This window comes from Culex pipiens, chromosome 1, assembly GCF_016801865.2.
Source record: "Culex pipiens pallens isolate TS chromosome 1, TS_CPP_V2, whole genome shotgun sequence".
NCBI classification, from domain to species: Eukaryota; Metazoa; Arthropoda; class Insecta; order Diptera; family Culicidae; genus Culex; species Culex pipiens.
The window spans coordinates 137,305,559-137,329,578 of NC_068937.1; the positions used below are offsets into that span (position 1 = coordinate 137,305,559).

The 24,020-nt window shown below is 34.9% G+C and overlaps 1 protein-coding gene across 4 annotated transcripts in view; it reads left to right on the forward strand.

Annotated features, from left to right (window-relative positions):
* Window positions 1-15,949, forward strand: part of LOC120422115 (cytotoxic granule associated RNA binding protein TIA1-like) — a 610,909-nt gene extending 594,960 nt beyond the window's left edge. For all 4 annotated transcript variants that reach the window (XM_052711638.1, XM_052711639.1, XM_052711636.1 and 1 more), the window contains 4 exons: window positions 10,680-10,872; window positions 10,945-11,268; window positions 11,334-11,481; window positions 13,174-15,949. In XM_052711638.1, the coding sequence (XP_052567598.1) occupies window positions 10,680-10,872; window positions 10,945-11,268; window positions 11,334-11,481; window positions 13,174-13,215 (707 nt within the window). In that variant the 3' untranslated portion in view covers window positions 13,216-15,949. The remainder of the gene's footprint in view (window positions 1-10,679; window positions 10,873-10,944; window positions 11,269-11,333; window positions 11,482-13,173) is intronic.
* The last annotated feature ends 8,071 nt before the right edge of the window (window positions 15,950-24,020 follow it).

A 24,020-nucleotide genomic window follows, 5' to 3' on the forward strand; every position in this document is an offset into this window, starting at 1 on the left:
TGAGAATAAAGACTATTCTCAGCAGTCTTATTCGTGGGGTGTAACAGGCAGCGATTAATCGCAAAATTAATCATAGTCGCCAGATTTTCAACACTGCAATTAACAATTAATTAGCTTGGAAGTAGCTCAAAACTGTATATTCTATGCTAGATAACTCTAGTGAGGAGTAGGCCGTCCCAAAAAAATGAAAAGTTGTCAAATCTTCGGTGCTCACCTCTAGAATGATAGATTAGTATGTCCGGAACAATGTTTTCATACAACCAAAAATTCCCAAAAATGCACTCAAAATAATGTTCACCACAATGTTGCATGAAAATATATGTGGTTATTTTCCATATGGATGTTCATGCCAAATCTACGTGAACCTCTGATAGCTAGGCAGTATGCATTTTCAAATGTACCAATACAATCATACGCCACATCGGACACATCATAAGAATTTCACGTCAAGGTTGCAGTCAATTCATGCAACCCTTACCTTATCGGAGTGCGAATATCAAATGATTTTGTAATGGTTTTCGAAGTGTGGGAGGTGGGGGTGGGGTATTTTCTTCTTCTTTTTTTTGTTATTGGAATGAAATTACAAAAGAAAACAAAAAGTTGCTCTTCAAAACTTTTATTTTCACAATCACTGTTTTTTTGTTCGCTTATACACAACTTCAAACACATCGCAATACTTTAAATCGCAATACACTCGTATTTTTATGGCAGGAAATTAAAATGCACACATCGTACCAGAATTGGTCCCAGCCCATCACTTGCTGCTCGCGGGTGCCCTCACCTCCTGCGGTACGCGGCTGCACCTTCGTCACCTGCTTCATAGCTTGGCTCCCTGACCTCAATGTCCTGGACCTTCTGGACATCGCCTTCCGGCTGCAGGTTACGCACGGGCATGATGATGGCACCAACGGTTGCTTGCCGGACTTGGTGCTGGAGCTACTGGTTCTGTGGCCTAGAATAAAATCACTTCAATTTAATCCAAAATTTTGACAAAATTGTAAGGCAAATACTTACTATTGTACGCAGAGAACAACCTTCGATAAAATTACAGCCATCGGAGTCGGATAACAATCAGTGTTACTAATTTTCCGGCTTTGTTTCTCCGGAAAAAAAACTGAAACCATGCCCAGTTGATGAGAATCAGCAGCAAACTGAACTTCTTTCGACTTCCACGCTCGGCTTAAAATTTTCAGACAGGAAATTCATGCAGCATCTCAACCATTCCCACACACACTAAACTTTTCACCACAAAGTCGCATGAAAAGGTGTATGGATTTTTTCCATACCAGTTTCCATGCGGGTGTTGCATAGAGCTATCTAAGCCCGATCTCACGCACACTAGCGCACCATTTGTTTTGCTGGCGGGTACAAAATTTAACCTCAATCTTTTTCGTGTACGTACACGCAATACATGCGCACGTAGATAACTCTATGGTTATCATGCAAACCAACACGCAGCTGACTGCAAACCACGCCTCCAAATTTTCAGGCATGAATTTCACGTAACATTTAGTTGTGTGAGTGTATGCTGCGTGAAAATCAAGAAGAGTTGACCTGAATGCATGGTGATTGTTGCATGACTCATGTGAAACATTGTTTAGGGACGAAAATTGGCTGCCACAGGAATTTTCATGCAACTATGTGGTGAAAGATTTTTTGAGTGTGGTTTACAACTCGCGCGCGGAGCTTGAATGAAAAAAGTGCATTTTTCGAGTTTTTTTTAGAAATACGCGTAACAATCATACTAAAGTCGCCTTGGACTTCAAATTATAGTTTAATGTCCCCTGAACAAATTCCTGTACAGACATGGTCCATAAAAGCTTGTGTTTGAGCATCGCAGGGCGTTTTAGGGAGAAAAATTTGTATTTTTTAGCTAAAAAAAATTAAAAAAAAACTCCCCAAAACGAGCCAAAAAAAATTTGCAGCCAAAACTAATGCATTCAGCTAATAGGAAATTTTACGGAGATCATTTTGCTTTTTTTAACATTCAATTTATGTCCACGCAAAGCCGAGATATTAGCATTTTAGTGAACAAAAAGTGTCTAATTTTGAAAATTGTTTGTATATAAGCGTTTTTAACATAATACATGGGCTACTATGATTACAAACGAGAAGGAATATATTTTGGATATTTTTATTTTGCTCGTTCAAAAACGATATTTGTTAATAAAACTATTGGGTAACTATTTTTGAAAAAAAAATTTAGATGAATTTGTTTTATTCGATTGTAAGGCAAAAAAAAGTCCACAGCTTGGAGATATGAACTTTAACAAAATTAATTTTGATTATTTGTCGTTTACGTCACATTGTGAGAAAATCTCATGTTTTTTCATTAAATGTTATTGACAAATATCGTTTTTGAACGAGCAAAATAAAAATATCCAAAATATATGCCTTCTCGTTTGTAATCATAGTAGCCCATGTTTTATGCTAAAAACGCTTATATACTAACAATTTTGAAAATTCGAAACTTTTTGTTCACTAAAATGCCAATATCTTGGCTTTGCGTGGACATAAATTGAATGTTAAAAAAGGCAAAATGATCTCCGTGAAATTTCCTATAAGCTGAATGCCTTAGTTTTGGCTGCAATTTTTTTTTCTCATGCAAGGGACAACAACGGCCAGAAAAGAAACTACATTCCATTGTAACTAAGATTTAAAAAATCAGCCCTGTTCCTTCTTTTTAAATACTCTAGATCCCGGTTCTAGATGAGGTACCACTTCCGACGTAGATTGTAGATTACTAAATTTTATGGGTCCATTTGCTGAGACTTGCATTCAAATATCTTCCGCTTTGCAGCAAAAGACATTGCTGGTCTCGTCGACGGTTGAAATTTCATACAATTTTTACTAAAACTATTCGTCAAGTAGATAAACCTGAAACAAACAAACTTTTAGATGATTGAATTACTTGAAAAACTACCAAAACAAATGACAGTAAATTTCTGTTGTAAATGTAAATGCCTATGGTATCAATCACTGGCATGCATTTATTTATGGACAAATAAAGTCAAGTCGGTCTCTTGCTTAAAATTTCTCAAATTTATACCTCCTTATATTTATACCTCCAAATTGATAGTTTTAAAAATCAAATTTATGGTAGTGGTACTTTTTGACTGATATCAAAATAACTGCCTGCATCATTTTTTTTATTTTAAAAACATTAATTTCAAATTAAAACATTTTTATGATTTCTCCAATTCAATTTGAGACAACGCAAGCCTCTCAAACTGTTCAACTCCCAAAAACAGGGTCAATAATGCTGTGTTCCATAAAGTTCATTACGACCAAAGTAACATTGTTAAAATTTTAATGCCCAAAGCACACATTGCTTGCTCTCGACCTCCTCGAACTCCCGTTCCAATTTCAAATAATTGCTCTCTATTGCCACCCAGCAACCAGCTCCAACCAGCCTTCCGTCCTTGTGTGAGTGTGTGTTTTGTGAGTGGGATTTACAACCCCGTGTGTGTGTGTGTGTGACGATCCATTGTGCTCCAAGTGATCTCCAAGCTCCACAACAACAAAAAACCCAGTGAAAAAAGGACTTTTATTCCATGTGTCTCCATCAACAAAATCAACAACAACTACCAACTATCGTTTCCCCCCCCCCCCCCTTCCTCCCGAAAAAACCCTTCAAAGTAAAGACGATCACATTTGTGTGTGTGTTTGTATGTGTGCACTTCATGCAAAATTCAGAACTACACATAAATCTTGTTGATGTAACTCTCTTTCTCTGTCCACTTTCGACCCCCACCCCAAACAAAAAAAAGTCGAGTGTCGTCCTTCCGTTTCGCTTCCATGTCTGTTTGTCTCTGTCAATCTATCTTCGTGAGAAATGTGTACTTGTGTGTGTGTGTTTGTGTGTACGTTTTGTGGACGACAGCTATTCATCGGGGTAACATTTTCGGAATCCCTTCCATGTCTTTTTTTTTTCTTTCTACGGGCCATGTTTCCCAACTTGACACTCCGCTGGCAATGGCGGAGAGATGCGGGGGAAATTTATTAGAAAAAATCAAGTGTTCCCCAGTTTCGAGTTTGATGCAATCGTTTTATGCGAGTTTCGGTGAAATTTGCTCCCCCTCGTTTTGTTAGTCTGTGGTGAATAAATTAAAACACTGACTTGTTTTGCTTAACCATTTCCCCCTTCTCTTCTCTATCTTTTATATGTGTGTACGTTGTGACTTTGTGTCTGTCCCCGAATTGTGTCTAAATACAATTTTCCCCCAAACAATTAAAAACAACAATTAAATTAAAAAAATAAGAGGAAGAATACTAAAACTAATTCTGACATTGTTTATGTTACCCACGCCTTTTTGCAGTAGAGCTTAACTGCTTCAGTTGAATCCACCACACACATTCAAACAATTTCAAATCGAAAACAAACAAAAAATCAATCAAAAACCTAGAAAAACAAAAATCCGTAGACCTCTTTACCTGCGCGCGGCCAGAATAATGCTTTATGTAAGTTTAACGGTGCATGTTACCGCTCACTCACTCACTATCTCTCTCTCTCTCTCTCTATCTCTTTATCTTTGTCTGTCTTTTTCTTTCATTTTAAATCGATCTCTTACCTCACATTAATTAAAATACCTACAAAGTTTTTCCTTCCAATTTAATTTAATTCCAACTTACCTTTCATTCGCTGCTACTTTGTATTGCTTTCCACTTTTTCCTTTCTCAAATTGCTCAATTGCCCCTTTGAATTTTCCTTTTTCGTTTTTTTCCTACTCTACTTTATTTAATCATCCTATTAAGGCATAATTTCCTAACCAATTCGACGACGACGACGACGACGCCGGCTGAAATCGCGTAAAAAATGAATAAAACAATAACAACCTGATTGTGGTGATTCGCGCACGGGGGGGTGGGAGATTTGTTGTACATATAGATTAACCGTAATTGATGTTACTATCTCTACCCCTTTCTCAATCTCTCTCTTTGTCTCTTTCTGTGTTTGTCCGTGTGTATGTCTGTGTGTGCGTGTGCCTTTTTCTATCGATGTGGTTCAAGTACGTGTGACTGGTAGAAAATGCCTTCCTCATTCCTTTGGCTTGATGAAACTTTGTAAGATAATTGGTCAGCATGTTGTTTCGTGAACATTTAAAAAAATATATAATGACTTAATAAATTTATGGATGCGCCATATATCCAGACTAAAGCATGAAATATCATGCGTCTCCATTGAAATTCCAAATAACTTCCAATTACTGTCATAAAAGATTTTCGAAAAGATGTGTATAATATACACACTGTATGTGCATTAATGTCCAGGCTCAAATTTCCGAAGCCATCGCAAAAAAAAAGTCATTTCGGATAATCAAACCACAAAAAGAAATACGTTTAAATTTTGATTCTTAGGCTCAAATACGACTCAAAGCAGGCTGCTAAATTATCTGTATTGTACGACCTCCAAGATGGCGGCCAAAATCAAGGCACATTGACTAGATAAGTTAAGACTGGTTTTCCAGCTGTCAAAAAATAATTGACACGAAAGCAGGATTTTAACACGGGATTTTCTGAAAAGTTAAAATTTACCTATTTCCGGGCAAATTTCACGGGGTTTTTTTCTGGACCAACAAACGCTTTGAGATAAATTTAATTATTTGAAAAACATATTTTTTGACAGAAGGAAAACCCGCCTCTAATCCATATGGCTTAGGCCAAAATGGATATGGTGATTGAGCTGACGTAAAATCGAGTCTGAACTGTATGTGGTTTTAAACAAATTTTCAAACAATTCTACAACAACAAAAATCAAATCTTCAGAAAATGTCAAAATAACAAAAATAAATAAATCGACATGGATTTCGTTGACTACTTTGATTGAAAATTGATGGTTGAAAAAACAGATCTGGAATTTTATTTTTATTTATTTCTTATTGGGTGTTATTGTCAGGGACTAAAAAGCAAAAAAAAATGTATATAGGACTTTAAAAAAAACTCTAGAAGTATTCAGATCAATCCGGACTCAAGCAGCATAAGCACAATTCTTTAAGTTAAAACTTTTAGACGCTTCTTATGAAAGCTGAGCAGTTCTCTACGGAATCGGCCTTTTTTCTTTAATTTTAATTTTTGTATTTTTTTAATCCGGCTGAAACTCTTTTGGTGCCTTCGGTATGCCCAAAGATGCCATTTTGCATCATTAGTTTGTCCATATAATTTTCTATACAAATTTGGCAGCTGTCCATACAAAAATGATGTATGAAAATTCAAAAATCTGTATCTTTTGAAGGAATTTTTTGATCGATTTGGTTTCTTTGGGAAAGTTGTAGGTATGGATAAGGACAACACTGAAAAAAATGATACACGGTAAAAAAATGGTGATTTTTAATTTAACTTTTTGTCACTAAAACTTGATTTGCAAAAAAACACTATTTTTAATTTTTTTTTATTTTTTCCTTTCGGAAAGATCGGAAAATTTCACGAATGTTTTAACATTGAAAATCGGACTATTAGTTGCTGAGATATCGACGTTAGAAAATGGTGGGTTGTTTGGGTGAGACTTAAAAAACATCAATTTTCCTGCTTTTTAAACTTTTGCATGCCAATATCTCAGCAACTAAGGGTCGTATCAACAAAGTTCAAAAATGCAAAATATAGAGAATTTTCTCAGCTTTACAAAAATATTTTTTTCAAAGGTGGGCAAACATGTGCCTTCAAAAGATACAGATTTTTGAATTTTCATATATCATTTTTGTATGGACAGCTGCCAAATTTGTATGAAAAATTATATGGACAAACTAATGATGCAAAATGGCTTCTTTGGGCATACCGAAGGCACCAAAAAAGTTTCAGCCGGATTAAAAAATACAAAAATTAAAATTCAAAAAAAAAGATCGATTTTATTTTTAAAAAAAACTTCATCATCCCGGTTCGAGAATCAAACTCACGACCTCTGGATTGGAAACCCAGTACGCCGTTAGTCGAAAATCATCCCCTACCGGTCAGTATTCCCAGTGAGCAGATTTGCCCTTTGAAGGGATCTGACTTTGCCGAGCCAGACAGGAATCGAACCCATCACCTTCCGCTTACAAGGCGAAACCCGTAACCTCACGGCCACGGAAGCTCGGATTTCGTAGAGAACTGCTCGAAAGTCAACACGTGAGACATTGTGAGCTGTACAAAATAGCGTTCTTTTCTCAATTTGGCCCAAAATCGACATACGACAAGTTAGCACGACAGCGACGAAATAATCTTTCAAATTTTTAAAATTTGAATTTTTCTGTGCTGTAGAATTAAAGATTTTGCAAGGGAGTCAACCATAAACAACGTAAACACTTTAAGGAGATGGGGGAAATAAGCAATCGCATACAAAAACGTTTTCTTTGTTGGAGCAACTGTCCACAAGGCGGATCTTAGTTGCCGCATAGTTCATGGATTTCGTTGACTAGAGACGTCTACTTTGATTGAAAATTGATAGTTCAGAAAACAAATCTGGAGTTTTATTTTTATTCATTTCTTATTGGGTGTTATTGTCAGGGGTGTTCAAAAACACTAAAAAGCAAAAGAAAATTTTGTATATTGGACTTAAAAAAACTCTAGAAATATTCAGATCAATCCGGACTCAAGCAACATAAGCAGAATTTTTTAAGTTAAAACTTTTGGACGCTTCTCTTGAAAGCTACAATAAAACTGTTAAATTTAAAAATATTTTTTAGGGTTGTTCTAATAATTTTTCCCTCTGTCACTTTCAGGCCTGCATTTTTAAAAACAAAATCAAATAGCGATGGGAAGATGATTTGTTAGACCATACTAAAAATTATAGCACATGGTTGGAACTCCATACATTTTTAAAAACAAGCCCAAAAAGTGGGACGATTGTTGAGCTCTGTCGCTGGTATAGCGAAAATTTGTCCAAGCTAGTCACAGCCTACTCAGCAAAAAATTTGAATCTCTTATACCACTCGCAGATTGACAGACAGACCTTGTTTTTGTTTTATCTATCAATTCTGCGTAATTCAAGTAATGTTTCCAAACATGATCGACTTGTGGAGATTATGTTGCTTTAGTAGCGCGATTTCTTTGCCAACACTTCATTTTGTATGCTCTTCTTCATAAGTTAAAGCTTGCTCACCCTCGTTATTTCACTGATGGGTTGATAAAATCGTGGTTTTAAAAAGGAAAGGAGCAGATTTTGATGTGGCGAATGGGGGATTGGAGGAAGACGACCTCCCTTATTTTTGTTCGATGTCACAGAATTCAAGCCATTTTACCAGCACTAGCTAAATACCTGCTCCTAAAGGAATAGAATGATTATTGAACATGCAATTTTTAACTGCACGGATTTTTCCGGCATTTTGGAGCATGAAAAGTAGATAAATTGCAAAAACAAACGGCTGGCACGAGAGGCGCGCGAGAAGAAAAATGAAAATTCAAATCATAGCATGCTGCGATTTTGTTTACTTGAGGCATCTTCTCAGTATACCAGTTTTGATCGGACGAGGGGTCAATACATATTTCATGTAGCCGGTATCTGTTTACGATTAAATGACATTATGCAAATCAACTAAATTTTGTAAAACAAAATATTAATTTAAAAATTGAACGAAAAATGGGATGTTGTCATATGAGTAACTTTTGAAAATGTTGAATATAGGGAAACTTACCAGACAATTAAAATTTGGTTTTAAGTTAGTAAGAAGTAAAAGAAAAACACATAGGTTACATATTGTTACAGTATTATTATCAAAAACATCTCAAGTTATGTTTTGCACTATATGAGTGTTATTATGAGATTTTATTATTAGATTTTATTACAGCAGAAAAATATAATTAAAGCAAAGTTATGATCATCAAGTGAGAACAGTTCAAATTAAAATAAGGTTTACTAATTAGTTACATCTACTGGCAATTATTAGAATCTACTTGACAATGATACCTTGTAACAGATTGTCCAAGGCACAAAAGGCACATTAAAATCAACCATTATAATCGGCTATCAGTACAAGAAAAACATAACCAGGTTTGGCGGAACGATGCTCTGAAATTATGTTGCTGCTGCCTGGAAAACTTGTTTGCAATCACGGCAAGGCGTCATCCATAAAATACGTCACGCTATAGTAGGGAGGGGGTTGTCACAAACGTGACAATGTATGACAAGAGGGGGAGGGGGTCTGTAAGACCGTGACGGCACGCTAGACTATTTCTTGAATACTGAAAATTCAGTCTAAGAATACATCTAGAAAAAATTTAATGTTTGTTAACTATAGACGACCCATCGGTGCAAAACTGCCATAAAAACTGGTAGAAAAGTTGCAGCTCTCCACCGCGAGAGGCAGCACCTGTACTGTCCCCGTTTTTTAACCTAAAGTTCCACATATGTGATTATAGGCTAGTTTTGAAAATTTAAATTTTTGAATTATCTTGTTCCTTAATAATAACTACTTTCAGAACCGGCCCAAGAATGTTCGGAATATTTGCGCCAATTTTTGTAACGTTCGCATTTCCTTCAAATAATTAGAAATTTATAGGATAATTTATCAAAGATCACAAGTTTTTCAAGCATCATTTGGAGAATGCAAAAATCTATTTTTTTATCGCAGAAGGCGAGAAATGCTAATAGTAGTTTATGCAACAAGTTGCAAAAAGAGGATTTTTTCAGCACGAGTCGTACATTTATCCAACGAGGTTCACCGAGTTGGATAAATACGAAGAGTGGTGAAAAAATCAAGTTTTGCAACGAGTTCCATACAACATTTTTTGCAATTCCAAAAACACACACACTGAGTGAAATTTTATGTCAAATTTTCATGTATTTTGTCAATAAATCGTTTAAATCAAAAAAATGTTGAAAAGTGTTACTTTTCGAAACAAGTGCTGAAAAGTTTGACTTTTCAGCACCCATTTGAGTGCTGAAAAGTAGAACTTTTCAGCATTTATTTTGAAAAGTGTTGCTATTCGATTCTGTTATTTTTGGTACAGAAAAGTAGGCTATTTCGTCGTTCAAGAATGACAGGAAAAGTAAGTAGTTTCACGACGGAATTGCAAAAATGAAATTTTATTGACTTGACTTTTTTTTGGCTAGACAGATTTTATGAATCTGAATCAAAACTAGACGAAAAGCTGACCGTTATATTTTAAACAAATCTTTGCTTCTTTAATTATTTGGAAAGTTATATTTTCACTTAATTGTGAAAATTGGACCACCGTACAGTGTGATTTTTTTGATTTCAAGACTGTAATTCAACTCTGGCCCGAGGTGATTTCTCCAAGCAAACAATTTAAAACAATAACAAAGAATCCCCTGATACACATACAAAAAAGATTTAAACTCAAATTTCTTGCCAATAAGCTCAACAGTTAGGAACAAAGATCACGCAAAAGGCGCTTTTGACAAACAATCAACCAAAAGCAAAGCTATGACTTGCTGCTTTCGAGGCTTGTAAGAGAAATTTGTTACTTTTTATCAAGTCTAGTTTACCAATTCGTTTTCTTAAAATACTAGTAAATCTTCCTCCTTCAACATCTGCTCCAGTGAAAGTGCAATGAAAACACATGCTAAACGTATACTTTCATTGGCGTAATTTTCTAATTAAATTAATTTTGAAGTCCTTTTTTCCAACGTCTCACATTTTCGCTCAATGACATTTTTTTTTCTCTAAGCAAAATTTCTTCAAAACGCAACTCGAAAAAATAAACCAAATCAAACTAACCCCCCGAAATGAACGCCCCCTTTTCAGTGAACGCCAAACCGCTCACCTTCGACGAGGTGTACAACCAGAGCAGCCCGACCAACTGCACCGTGTACTGCGGCGGCGTCGGCGGCACCCTGGCCGGTGGCCTGAGCGAGGAGATCCTGCAGAAGACGTTCTCGCCGTTCGGAACCATCCAGGAGATTCGCGTGTTCAAGGACAAGGGCTACGCGTTCGTGAGGTGAGTTCTATTTGAGTCCTGTCGGTTGAAGGATGGTTTCTGAAGGGCGTTTTTCTCTTAATTTTGTGACAGATTTTCAACAAAGGAGGCGGCGACCCACGCCATCGTGGCCGTCCACAACTCGGAGATCAACGCCCAGACGGTCAAGTGCTCGTGGGGCAAGGAAAGTGGCGATCCGAACAACGCGCCCTCGCTGGCCAGTCAGGCCCTGAGCCAAGCCGGATTCCCGTTCAACACGGCGTACGGCCAGCAGGTGGCCGGTTACTGGTACCCGCCGGCACCGACCTATCCGACCACGCCGGCCCCAGCTGCGGCCCCGCTGCAGGGTCAGTTCCTGCAGGGCATGCAGGGCTACACGTACGGCCAGTTTGCCGGCTACCAGCAGGGCTACATGGGGTAAGATAAACCATTTGCGAAAAAAGAAAATTGAGCAAAAACTAACTGCACGACTTCGATTACAGAATGGGAATGCAACTGCCCGGAGCGTGGCCCGGAGTACCAACCCAGGCCCAGATTCCGGCCACGGCACAGCAGCTGGCGCAGGCCGGAGTCGGTGGCGCTCTGCCGCAGGCCGCCGGAGTGGTCGCCTATCCGATGCAGCAGTTTCAGGTGAGTTGAAATGGGCAAATCACGTTTTAGTTACTTTAGAAAATGTTCCATTGAGAAATTTTATGTGTGTTCAAAACAGAATTCAGAAATTTCTTAACATTTAAGGCATCATAATTTTTTTTAGTTAAACAAAAACTTCTTGCTTTACTATACATTGAAATTTCACAAAAATTTGATATATTTTCGAACGTGCCCGATCATGCTCAATAAATAAATAAATTAAAAAAAAAACAAATTTTAGTATCAAAAATTCTAAAATTATTTAATTAAGGAATTACCAAAATTTAAATTCTAAAATGCAAAAGTTGAAAACTTCAAAAAAAACTAAGTACTTAAAATTTTGAATTTGAATAATAAAAATCATAAAATTTTAAAATTAGTAAACATGGATTTTTTTTTAAAGAATATAAAAATGCAAAAATAGAAATATGCAATCAAAATAATAATAAAAAAGCCATATTTTTTAACAGTAATTTCAGCTTATGATTTTTAATTCTAAAATTTTTCAATTCTTAATTTTTAGAATATTTTAGATTTTTGAATTTTGATTAAAAAATACAAAAATTGGAAAAAGGTATGTTTCAAAATGAAAAAAAATCGAAAATTTAAAAATATTATGCTAAAGCATATTTTTTTTAATAAAGATCAAAACTTGTAAATTTTATATTTTTTATTTTGAAAAAAAAAGAATTTTGACCATTAAAATATTAAAAAAAAATCAAAATAAAAAAAACTAAAATTCAAAAATTCATTTGAAAAAATCAGAAATTCGAAAATGAAACAAATTTATTCGGACAATCAAAAACATAAAAGTTAAAATATTCTGAACTTTTCAAATCCAATGATCCATAAATGTTAAACATTAGTAAATTTAAATTTAAAAATTCAAAACAGTTTCAAATTTTGGATTTTAAAATACGAAAATTCAATCATAAAAAGATAGAAATTCGGATATCCAAACATTTCGAGAAAAAAAATCAAAAATCAAAAAATTAAATTATATTTCTAAAAATAAAAGTTTAAAATAAGAACATTACAACATTTTAAAATAAAAAAAATGAAAATTTGTCATTTTTTAATCCTAAAATTTTAAAAATTGGGATTTTAAAATGAATAAATTATAAAATTCAAAAGATTTAGTATTTGAAAAAAAACAAAAGTAGAAAGAGTTTGCAATTTACAAATATTTAAATTTGAATATTTAAAAATTTGTAAAGAAAACTGAAAATTCGGAAACCGCAAACTTCTATGCATACTTAAAAAAAAGGAATCTTAAATTCATAAATTAAAAAATATTTTTTATAGATTTAAAGCCTATAGCTTCGAAAATAAAAAAAAATAACATTTTGAAAATTCAAAACAAAAATCAAATTTGAATATTTAAAAATTAAGGAGTTCAAAAATTCAGAAAAAAAAATAAATTGAAAAAAATATATGTTTTTTTTCATTGAATAATCTGAAAAATCATTTTAAAATTCTAAACTGGAATATTGCAAATTTTTAAAAAAATATGAAACCCGGACATGTTAAAATTTGCGAATAAAAAAAAAACAAATTTATCTCTTTTTTTCATTAAAAGTTGAATGTTGAAGAATGTTTTGCCTTCGTTTTTTTTTGTCATTTTGAAAATAAAATTAAAAGAGCAAAATTCTGACCCGATTTCCACCGCCTTTTTTCTTCCGATCATTCCAGTTAGCTGACGATGAATGGCTGGCGCCCAGCCTGTTAGTGTAGCTCCCTTGATGGCCATCGTCCCTGTGCGGTTGTGTGCCGTCCCAGCCGCAGCAACAGCATCACCATAAGTAATCACAAAAAAATCATCCGCCATCAACCGTTCCGAAATTTTGACGACGAGGACGACGACGACGGCAACGCCAGGGAACGGAACTAAATCTACTTGAAAAGAAAATGGGTGGCATTGGATAACATTCAAGTATTAAATCAAAATACAAAACAGAAAAACATGAGTTGCGCGAAGTAGAAGAAAACAGTTTTGGTATTTGTACCAAAGAAAAAAAGGCAAAAAAAAAACAAAAAAAACACAAACACAAGGCATATATATATATATTGATATTAGGGGTTAAGAAATACACACACACACTTAGATAGTAACAATGAAAGCTGTAGAGTTAATGACGTTTGTAAATAGTGATAAAAGAAATGAAGAAAAAAACACAAAATATTGAAGTTTAAAACAAGCAAACAAGCAGCAATTGATATCAATCTTATTCTGAGAGAAGCAGAGGATGAAAAACACTAGAAATTAAGGAAACAACTACTAGCATCATTCACATACAACAAAACACAGACTCACACACACAAACAGCTCTGAATCGTCCAAAGCAAACCCAATCTAGAGAGTGATTATTAACAACAAAAAAAAAAACAAAGCAACCCGTGATCAAAGTTACACACACACAGAAAGTTACCCAAACATCAAGCGTATCGGCGCACAGCGATTTGTCATGGCGTGCTGTGATTTCCGCAAAACCCCGCGCACACTTGGATCGATTTCAACCTCGACTCGAATGCACTCACTCACTCACCCATTCCCAAAAACTAATGGCCATCACGATTAAAGTATTACCAACCAAAAGAAAATCTGATAATTTCGGTACCAAACTGTTTTTGGTCTCTGTATATTTTCGACGATTTTTAAAACAGAAAATGAAAACAACGACAGCAATTATTTTTCGACGTTACCTTTTAGTCCGAAACTCTGGCGAAACAGCAGAAATGTCAAAATAAAAGAAAAAAAAACAAAAGCAGTGCAAAGTACCCCGTACGCGATACAATCAGCCCGTTGTTTGATTTTTGTGGAATTTTACACCGATTTTCTTCTTTCTACTTTACTTTTTTGCCAACAAAAGAGACAACCAGCCCCTTTTAATTAGAGCAAAGTCAGCGCGATATCAGCCCTCTGCGGAGGATGGAAAGCGGGTGGGAGCGAACAATTACTCTAATATTTAACCAAATAAGTTTAGTGAAAAGAATTGATTGAGCAGGCTCGCGGCTCCGAAGCAGAAAATAAACAATATGATATGACACTCTTATACATATACAAAATGAACAAGCAACATAGATAGGAATTATTTTAAACGAATACTCGTGAAAGAGACAAACAATTTCTACTCACACACACACACTCACACCTGTCACACTAACATTCAGACAAACAATAGACGAAGTAGAGTGGAAAAGATCTCTGCCGAAAGTAAATGGCAACCAAACAAGTTAGTGAATAGACAATTATTAACCTACTCACAGAGAGCGACCCAACACAAAAACACACACACACATAAAACCACGAAGCAATTACCTAGAGAAAGTAAAAAACAAACAAAGAAACAATTAATCCTAATGGAAGCAAAACAACCAACATATGTTTAAAGCATATAGTAACTTGAACTACAATTATCGAACAAAAAACAAGTATATAACTAAAGCAAGAGCAAACACACACACGTACACACTCTCACCCACACACACACACACTAATCAAAACTAACCCAAAGCTATGTTGAAAGTAGTCAAAAGCAAACTAAGCAAAGAAAGCAAAACTCGTAGAAACGACTCGTAGTAGGCCGCGCACGCGCGCGCACATGATTTTAGTGTATTTCTTTTTTCACAACCCGTTCTTCAAAACAACAACAACAACAGTGATGGTGGAAAGCAAAATGGCGACCGTTTCGTTTATTCGTTTCTCTAGGGAGCGATGTTAGTGCTGAATCCCCTTTTCCTAACCCTGAACCTCTTCCTCCCCTTTTCCGCCCGCTCACATTGCTACTTTTGACAGCTGGAAAAAAGAGGAAAAAAAAACTCTCTCTCAAAACGATTCGCGCAAACTGTAGCCGTTCGTAGTGCCGTAGTGTTTGTTCCGTTCTGTCTGTTTTGACAGGCGAATCGTGTTTGGTTTTGACACAAATTCAACCATTTTGTATGTTTATAGACGCAAATCATCACAACACAAGGTAGGCCGTCCCGTTTTCCCCCCTTTAAACCCAGTGTTCCCAGCTTGTAGTGCGTTGCGCAGTAGACGTTGACACTCTCTTTTCCGTACCCTTAGAAAACACAGCAAGCGAACGGAAGATCCAAATCGAAGCAAGCCATGTAAACAAGTCTTCTAACGAAAATTAAAAAAAAAACACACACACAGAAAACATTAAAATGTAAACAGAAACGTGGACGAAACGGGGCGCGAGCGCAAATGCGGCAAAAAAAAAACATTATTGAAAATCACTCCCAGATTTTTTGAAAGGAGGCAACCATATCTTTATATATACATAGTGAAAGAGGTAAAATTAGACAGGCGATCGTGGTGTGGTAGGTGAAATATTCTACTAATTATCAGTTTCAGTCGCGAAAGTCGCGCAAATCTAAAGAAAGCGAAAAAAACTGTGCACAAACACGAAAACAAAAAAAAACACTAACACAAACACACACAACCATACAAATAAATATATACCAGTTGAGTTGAACCGTTTCGTTGCTGGAGCTGAGTTAATCGCACCCCCAAAAAAAAAAGAGTTATCAACAAAAAACTAAACTAAACTAACATTTAAAAACCAAACCTACGCACACTAACACACAATTATATTGATAAACGAATCGCAGCAGTTGAGGAATCGCAGCAAGCTTAGCAACCTAGACTAAATTGGGGCGGCAGAAGCGAACCACTTCCCCCCGCCCCCCCGCGGCTAAGTAAAACAATGATATTATTAGGACGTTTTTTAGCGAGAGAAGAAAAAAGAAAGAGAGTGAGTAGGGCGAGTTAGTTGGTTAAACATGTTGCAAACTAATCAAAGGAAAAACAAAGAAACATAAACATGCCAACCACGCGTGCATCCAAGCAAGCGCTGGACGCGAATTTTCACAAAGCACTAGCAAAAATACTTGGCAGTCTGAGAGATAAATCTCCTAGACTACTGCGATTGGACCATTGCTCACAGCGTCTGTTTTTTACTATGAGTGGCAATGTTACGTAAGTGTCAAATAAGTTTCGAAAGTTGTTTACGTCCGCCAGACTTCGGTAATCTGCTCACAACCATCCGAAAAATGAGCGCAACGCAAAGTCACTCACACACACATCGCGCAGAGCAATCACTTGGCCCATCACTGCATTCAAATGATTGCTGTCACCACACAAACGAGAATGACATAGGAAAACGGAGAAAGAGAATGCATGTGCCGTCGTCTCAGCCGGCTTTATGAGTGTTGAGCTCGGCATTCTTTTGTGTCAACTTTGTGTGTGTCTACTGACGGTCGCATACAAATGACGGCGCTGTCAACGATCTGTTCGATGATGATAGCTGACAAGCTCTGTCAAATATGAGACAATTTTTTTCAGTGACGATGAAAAACTAGATTAAAACTGAAAAAATTGTCAATTATTTTCTATTCTGAAAGTAACGTTCAAAATTCGCATCCCTTACCATTTTTTCGGGAGAAAATATCCGCCATACCTTCTCAAAGCGATTAAGGTAATAGGGTGAAATCAAATGCCAAATAACCGGAGATTCCTTGCGCGATCCAAAGCACAGTATGGCCTCAGATGGCACCCAACTGTGACTATTGAAATTGATTTGAGCTTTTAATGAATATTATATAACAACCCTTTAAACTACTTTTACAGTTAATTCTAGTGATTTGATGTTTCAAATTTGCATTCATAACCTCAAACAAGACCATATTTATTATATATTTTTATATCAAGCAAATAAAAATTGAAAGATGTCTAACGTCAATGAAAGCTTACATGAAGAATTAGAAGGATGCACGGAAAGGGCATCCATCGCTATATTGGTTGAAAGATTTTCCTGGTATTTGTAAAAACAAGTCGCTGATTCAACTTATTTTATTTTCGCTAATTACTGCCAAAAATATCTGACAGCACAAAATCTAGCAATTTTCATGCTTTTTTCAGAAGTGACATTTGTCATCATGCTCATCTCAGTTTTATTGACAGAACTCAAAAAGTTTATGGAAAAATAGAAGCATCATTTTTGTGGAGTTGATCACTCAATTTAACCTCAATGTTCAAATAGTGCTGACTAATCAAAAAAGTCGGCAATTCCAACGCTAAAGTAAACAAAAACCTAGAAACAGTACTGTGAAGGGGAAATTTGTTTGCCAACTTGTTAACACCTGGGTGCTGAATAGTGGTTCGCAAAACGGCCTCAATTTTGAACTGTCAAAGTGGAACCAATTTACTGTTCGCCAAAAGAAGCAAGTATTGTTATCGATCATTAAAATTATTAAAAAAACTACTGGTAAAAAGTTTCTCTGTTTGTTGGATCAGCTTTGCTAGAATAAGCGATGTTTTTTCGCTGGATCAGGAAGAGCTGCAAGATTCCAAAATCTGTCAGGGAACTTATCTGCGACATCTTCAACACCCGTAAAAAAGAAAAAAAACCCCTTTTTTACTGATCGAAACTTGAAAACACACAATTTTCCAGCAAAAAAATGTCAAATGTGACAAAATAAAACAAATACCACAAAACAGCTCATTTACCAGTAAGAAAAAAGTCATGCTTGTGCTTGAACAGCCTCCTACTTTGTAGATGTAAACAATGTGGGATCATTCGAAAATCACGTTACGCATTCTCTCTATTCGTCACCCTTACAAAATTGGGTTTTAAAAATGTTCAAACATAGTTTTACCCGATGAGAAATACCATTACATGTAAAATCATTCCCCTTTACTGATATTTATCATGTTTCGTCTGTCACAGCTTCCAGTACTGTTTATTTCGATGCAAAAAATTGGGGATTCTGCCGAAAATCCTGCGTAAGCTCTTTCCGTGTTGCATTTTTATTCACAAATTCACACTGGCATATTTAAATCGTTTTGATTGATTTCAACCTTATAAGTACAGAGCGGATTCGTTAGTTCGAATGCTTGCTAATTCGAACGTATTCGAATTAAAAAGCATACAAACGTCAAAACTGAGTTGTCAGACTTTTCGTCGAATTCCAAGCACGTGGTTTCGTGCTTTTGACAGCTGTCAGTCGTTCCAATTAGCGAATGCGGATGCGCTTACTCGAAGGGAGTTCCTTTTGAATTCTTCTTTGAACAATTTATCATCGAAAATCAACTAAATTTGTTCAATTTGACACTTACGAGCCTTTGCCCAACACTCTGGTAGCTTTTCTCAAGCAGCAAATCAAACCGCAAATCAAAAGACAACAAAAGTAGCAGCAGCAGTGTAAATACAACAGAAAATCAAAACAACAACAAAACAGCAACAACTAAACTAATAAACAAAACAGTATAATCAAACACTATTGGAATAGCAGCAGCAGCAGCTTCAGAGAGGATGAAACAAAACATAGGATTGTTAAGAAAAACACACAGACACAAACATTAGAAACAACAACAACAACACATACGTTTACAAGTTTTGGTTGTGACTGGAACAACCTCCTGCGCGAGTGTATTTAAACGAAAAAGTAAAGAAGAAATCGTCGTGAATGCAAAAACTTTATTTTCCAGGAGGAAAACACAGAAATCAAATCCATTCGTCGAGGAGGAGTCTATTTTATACCAAGAAACTTTATTGGTTGAGTTTTTTTTTAGGAATGTAGAAATCAAAATAACCCAAAAAAATACTTCACTACTCCTTGAGTTGACTATTCAAGTTTAGTGGGAGCAGCGTGCGAAGGTCAAAGTATCAAAGTTAGGAAAAATGTTCACATGCAGAAAAAAACACACTAGCAAAAAAACATGAAATAAATTAATGGCAATCGAGGCAATTGTTGTACACGCTACAATAAAAAAAGACTCAAGACAAAGTAAATTTAAACAATGACGAAAAATAATCAATCACTCAATACTCAAGAATTGATTTGCAGCAATAAACTCAGCAAACTAGGAAAGGTGAAGCAAAGAGAAACAACCAGAAAACGGAAAGCAACATTAAATATACTTAAAGCAAAACCCCTCCCCCCCTCAAAAAGGAATGTAAAAGTCACACATGGTTTGTTCTTGTGTCCCTGTTAAAACCTATTGATTATTGATTCTCTATTGGTGTGTCTCTCCTCTGTGTTCCAAGGTCGTGTTAAGTTTTGGTTTTTGTATCTAGGCAAAAAGAAATTACTAAACGTAGAAAAAATACGTGGTGGAAAAACAAGCAAAATAGCGAAAGAAAGCAAAAAAAAATCTCACATTCCAAGAACATTACACACACTCACACTTACTATCCTGTGATTTTAGCTGAAATTAGTGCAAAAAAAAAACATAAAACATGAGAAATGAGGAATAAAACTACTGTTGGCTGTTGGTTACGACTATGATTTGTTTTCTTTTGACGTTTGTTTGTTTACGTTAACGACTGGGACGTGCGCGTTGTGTTTTTCCTCTCACTCACTCCGGTGTAGATTCAAAATCTAAACTTTGTCCCGTTTTCTTCTGTCCCAACTACTTTCTCGGTTGACCTCTTGTTTTTTGGTTTGTTCCACCACACTCTTTGAGGCAATTATCATTAATGGAACAAAATGTGGATAAATATTTTTAATGAAAATATATTAAAGTGAAAGGTAAGGAAAAAGGAAAAAAACATATATTAGTAAAATGAATATATTTATAGTGTTATACTTGAAATAACAACATAACTGATATGAAAATATAAATTTATTATATATACATTAAACAAGAAAAGGTAAATAACTATATAATGAAAATAATATATGAATTGAATGTAAGGCATTTTTTACCAGACAAAAAAAAACAAGAAAAAGGACAAACCAATATATATACACAACACACATATAAAATATATATTATGAGCATGGAAATGGCATAACAAACTGGAAGAAAAGTACGCAAAAATAACGAAATTAAAATTAAATAAATGAACAAAAACAAAATGTGAATAAGTAAAGGAATTATATACAAGCATAAATTGATTATTTTGACGAAAGCAAAAACCAAAAAAAAACATACTATATTTATAAATAAAACAAAGTAAGTAAACAACCAAGTACAGTTAAACGAGACCATAGTCAATAGCATACAATTATTGCAGCAGCAAAAGAAAACACACACACACAAACACCCCAACAAATACACACAAACAAACACACCCAACAAGAGCAACACTAACCAAGAAACCCCGCTTCCCCTTAATGCCCCGACGACGATGGGTGGCCATTCGTTTTTTTCGTTTGTTTATCGGTTTTCGTCACCCGCCAAAGCGCCTCTTTCGAAACGCAAACATACACACACACACTCACACAGAAACACTCCCAAAAAAAATATCTAAGCCAGAGAATGGAGAAGCAGAAAAAAAAACAAGTTAGCAAGTAATAGAAAAGCAAGTGAATTAAACAAAAACAAAAAAAAAAGTATTGACATAAGTGGGAAAAATTACAACATTTGCACACTATAGATGTAGAAGCACCAACAAACAAAAACAATGATTAAACATAAAAATTGTTATAAAAAACACAAGTGGAAGAAACGAGAAGGTCGAAAATTGAGCGTAATGCGAAACTATCATAGCGGCATCGTGCAGCACACTTAAACCACAAGAAGCGTATGTAAATTTGACAAACAAAACACTAAACACGAAAAAAGAAACAAAAATCCCAAATGATACCAAAAAGAGCAAAAAAAAAGATCAAGCAACAAAGAGATTGGGAAAATTATTAAAAACTCTACATTTAGTAGGCTGTGGTTTACGAACGGTGTTTTGTTTAAAAACTTTTCTTCCGAACGAAGGGCGAACGTCAGCGAACGGCAGGCGGCGGGGGTGGCAAACAAACAAACAAAAAAAAAACATAACTCAAGTCGCGCACCTACAAACAACACGCAAAAAACGGGCGACGAAACGTCAAACCTGCCACGTGGGAATGTGCGCGGCGCCTGCTTCGATTCGCGTGTGCGCGCGCACGTGGTAGCGTTGACAGTTGGTCGCGCCGCGGTGCGCAAACTTGAAACACAAAATCAAAAGGAGAGAACACATGGGAAAAGACAGAATATAAACCGTTTTTTGATAGTGGTAATCATATTTTTTCCAAAAATGAACGATTTTTTACCATTTTGATAAAATTTGATAAAAACCAAACGCGTGAACGCCCCCCGGAAGTATAGTTGCACGTGCGCGTCGCCACAGGCGGAGGAAGAAGATAAATTATAAACACAACAACAAAAAAACACAAAAACACACACGCTAAAATCGAAAAAAGCAAACAAGATTGGAAGAAAAGAGAACAACGCAAGAAAAAATAAAAACAAACAGAGAGTGTTTAAAAAACCAAAAAATCGTTGAGAAATAAAATGAGTGAAAAATTTACATTTTACTATTGTTTAACCGAGAAAACAAAAACAGCGATTGCAGCGTACGCTGCGCCAGAAGAAGCGAAAAAAAATGTTTAAAAATAAAACACCGCCACTAACAAAAAAAAAACAAGCCGTGCTGTATGATTTGAATTGACACACAAAAAAAAGATATGGGTTTAATCATAGGCAAGAAGCAGTAGTAGTATGTGAAGACAGAAAAAATAAACAATGAAAAGGTTAAGCAAAAATGAGATTGATGACGATACAATTATTGTAACAGAAGTAAGAAGAACAAAAAAAATGCAGACAAAAATATATTAGTAATAACGTTATATATGAAAAGAAAAATTATCAATAAACATGGTAAACAAAAAAACCCGGTTTCCACCTTCTTATCGAGATACCTACTTTGATGACAGCCCCGTTTTTTTTTTAAATGATTCAATCAACACAATTAGGTACTAAAGCCCTATGTCAATTTTTTTGTACAACGGTAAAAAACACGATCAAAAACCATTTCTGATCACTTTTTTTCATTTTAATGCAAAAAACATAATGACAAGACAACATTTTTTTGATGGATCAACTATGGTCTTTTCTGTCAAGAAGGACCGTGAGGTTAATTTTTCAAAATTGATTTAAAAATCTTGTTTAAACTCTTTGTGGTCGTACAAAGGATCATTGTACTCAGAAAAATAAGCTTTATCGCTGTAAACAATAATATCAGCAATCTAAGCTTCATTTTAGGACCCAATTTTCAGTCTTTAGTAATTTGGTGTTTTGAATACCCCTGATTCAAGGCGTTTTAAAAAAGCCAAAAAAAAAAACAAAATATGAAAAAAGTATTAATGGATTTTTCCAAAAAAAAAAGACTTTAAATAATGATTGAAAATAACCTGCATTCATGCCTTTTTAAAAAAAAACAAGTTTTGAAAATTGTGTTTTTCTTTTGATGTCAAAAATAAGACTTTTAATACTGTTTGAAAGGTCTATTTGAAAAAAAAAAAACCAAATAATTTACTTCGGCAATCGCTTGTCTACAGCATTATTAAAATTAATACTTCGTCAATTGAACAATAAACCGACTGAGCAATTCTCTTCGAAATCGGTCTTTTTTCCTCAATTTTAATTTTTGTATTTTTTTATCCGACTGAAACGTTTTTGGTGCCTTCGGTATGCCCAAAGAGGCCATTTTGCATCATTAGTTTGTCCATATAATTTTCCATACAAATTTGGCAACTGTCCATACAAAAATGATGTATGAAAATTCAAAAATCTGTACCTTTTGAAGGTATTTTTTGATCGATTTGGTGTCTTCTGCAAAGTTTTAGGTTTGGATACGGACTAAACTGGAAAAAAAGATACACAGTAAAAAAAATTGGTGATTTTTAATTTAACTTTTTCTCACTAAAATTTGATTTGCAAAAAAACACTATTTTTTTATATGTTTAAGAGGACATCAAATGCCAACTTTTCAGAAATTTCCAGGTTGTGCAAAAAATCTTTGACCGAGTTATGAATTTTTAATCAATACTGATTTTTTAAAAAAATCGAAATATTGGTCGCAAAAATTTTTCAACTTCATTTTTCATTTTGTTAAATCAAATTTGCAATCAAAAAGTACTTTATTGAAATTTTGATAAAGTGCACCGTTTTCAAGTTAAATCCATTTTTAGGTAACTTTTTTGAAAATAGTCGCAGTTTTTCATTTTTTTAAATTAGTGCACATGTTTGCCCACTTTTAAAAAAAATATTTTTGAAGAGCTGAGAAAATTCTCTATATTTTGCTTTTTTTAACTTTGTTGATACGACCCTTAGTTGCTGAGATATTGCCATGCAAATGTTTAAAAACAGGAAAATTGATGTTTTCTAAGTCTCACCCAAACAACCCACCATTTTTCAATGTCGATATCTCAGCAACTAATGGTCTGATTTTCAATAATAAAATATGAAACATTAGTGTAATTTTCCGATCTTTTCGAAAAAAATATTTTCCAAATTTTTAAATCAAGACTAACATTTCAAAAGGGCGTAATATTGAATGTTTGGCCCTTTTGAAATGTTAGTCTTGATTTAAAAATTTTAAAATATTTATTTCGAAAAGATGCACTTTATCAAAATTTCACTAAAATACTATTTGATTGCAAATTTGATTTTACATCGAAAAATGAAGTTGAAAATTTGTTGCGACCAATATTTCGATTTTTTGAAAAAATCTGTATTGATTCAAAAAATCATAACTCCGTCAAAGATTTTTCTT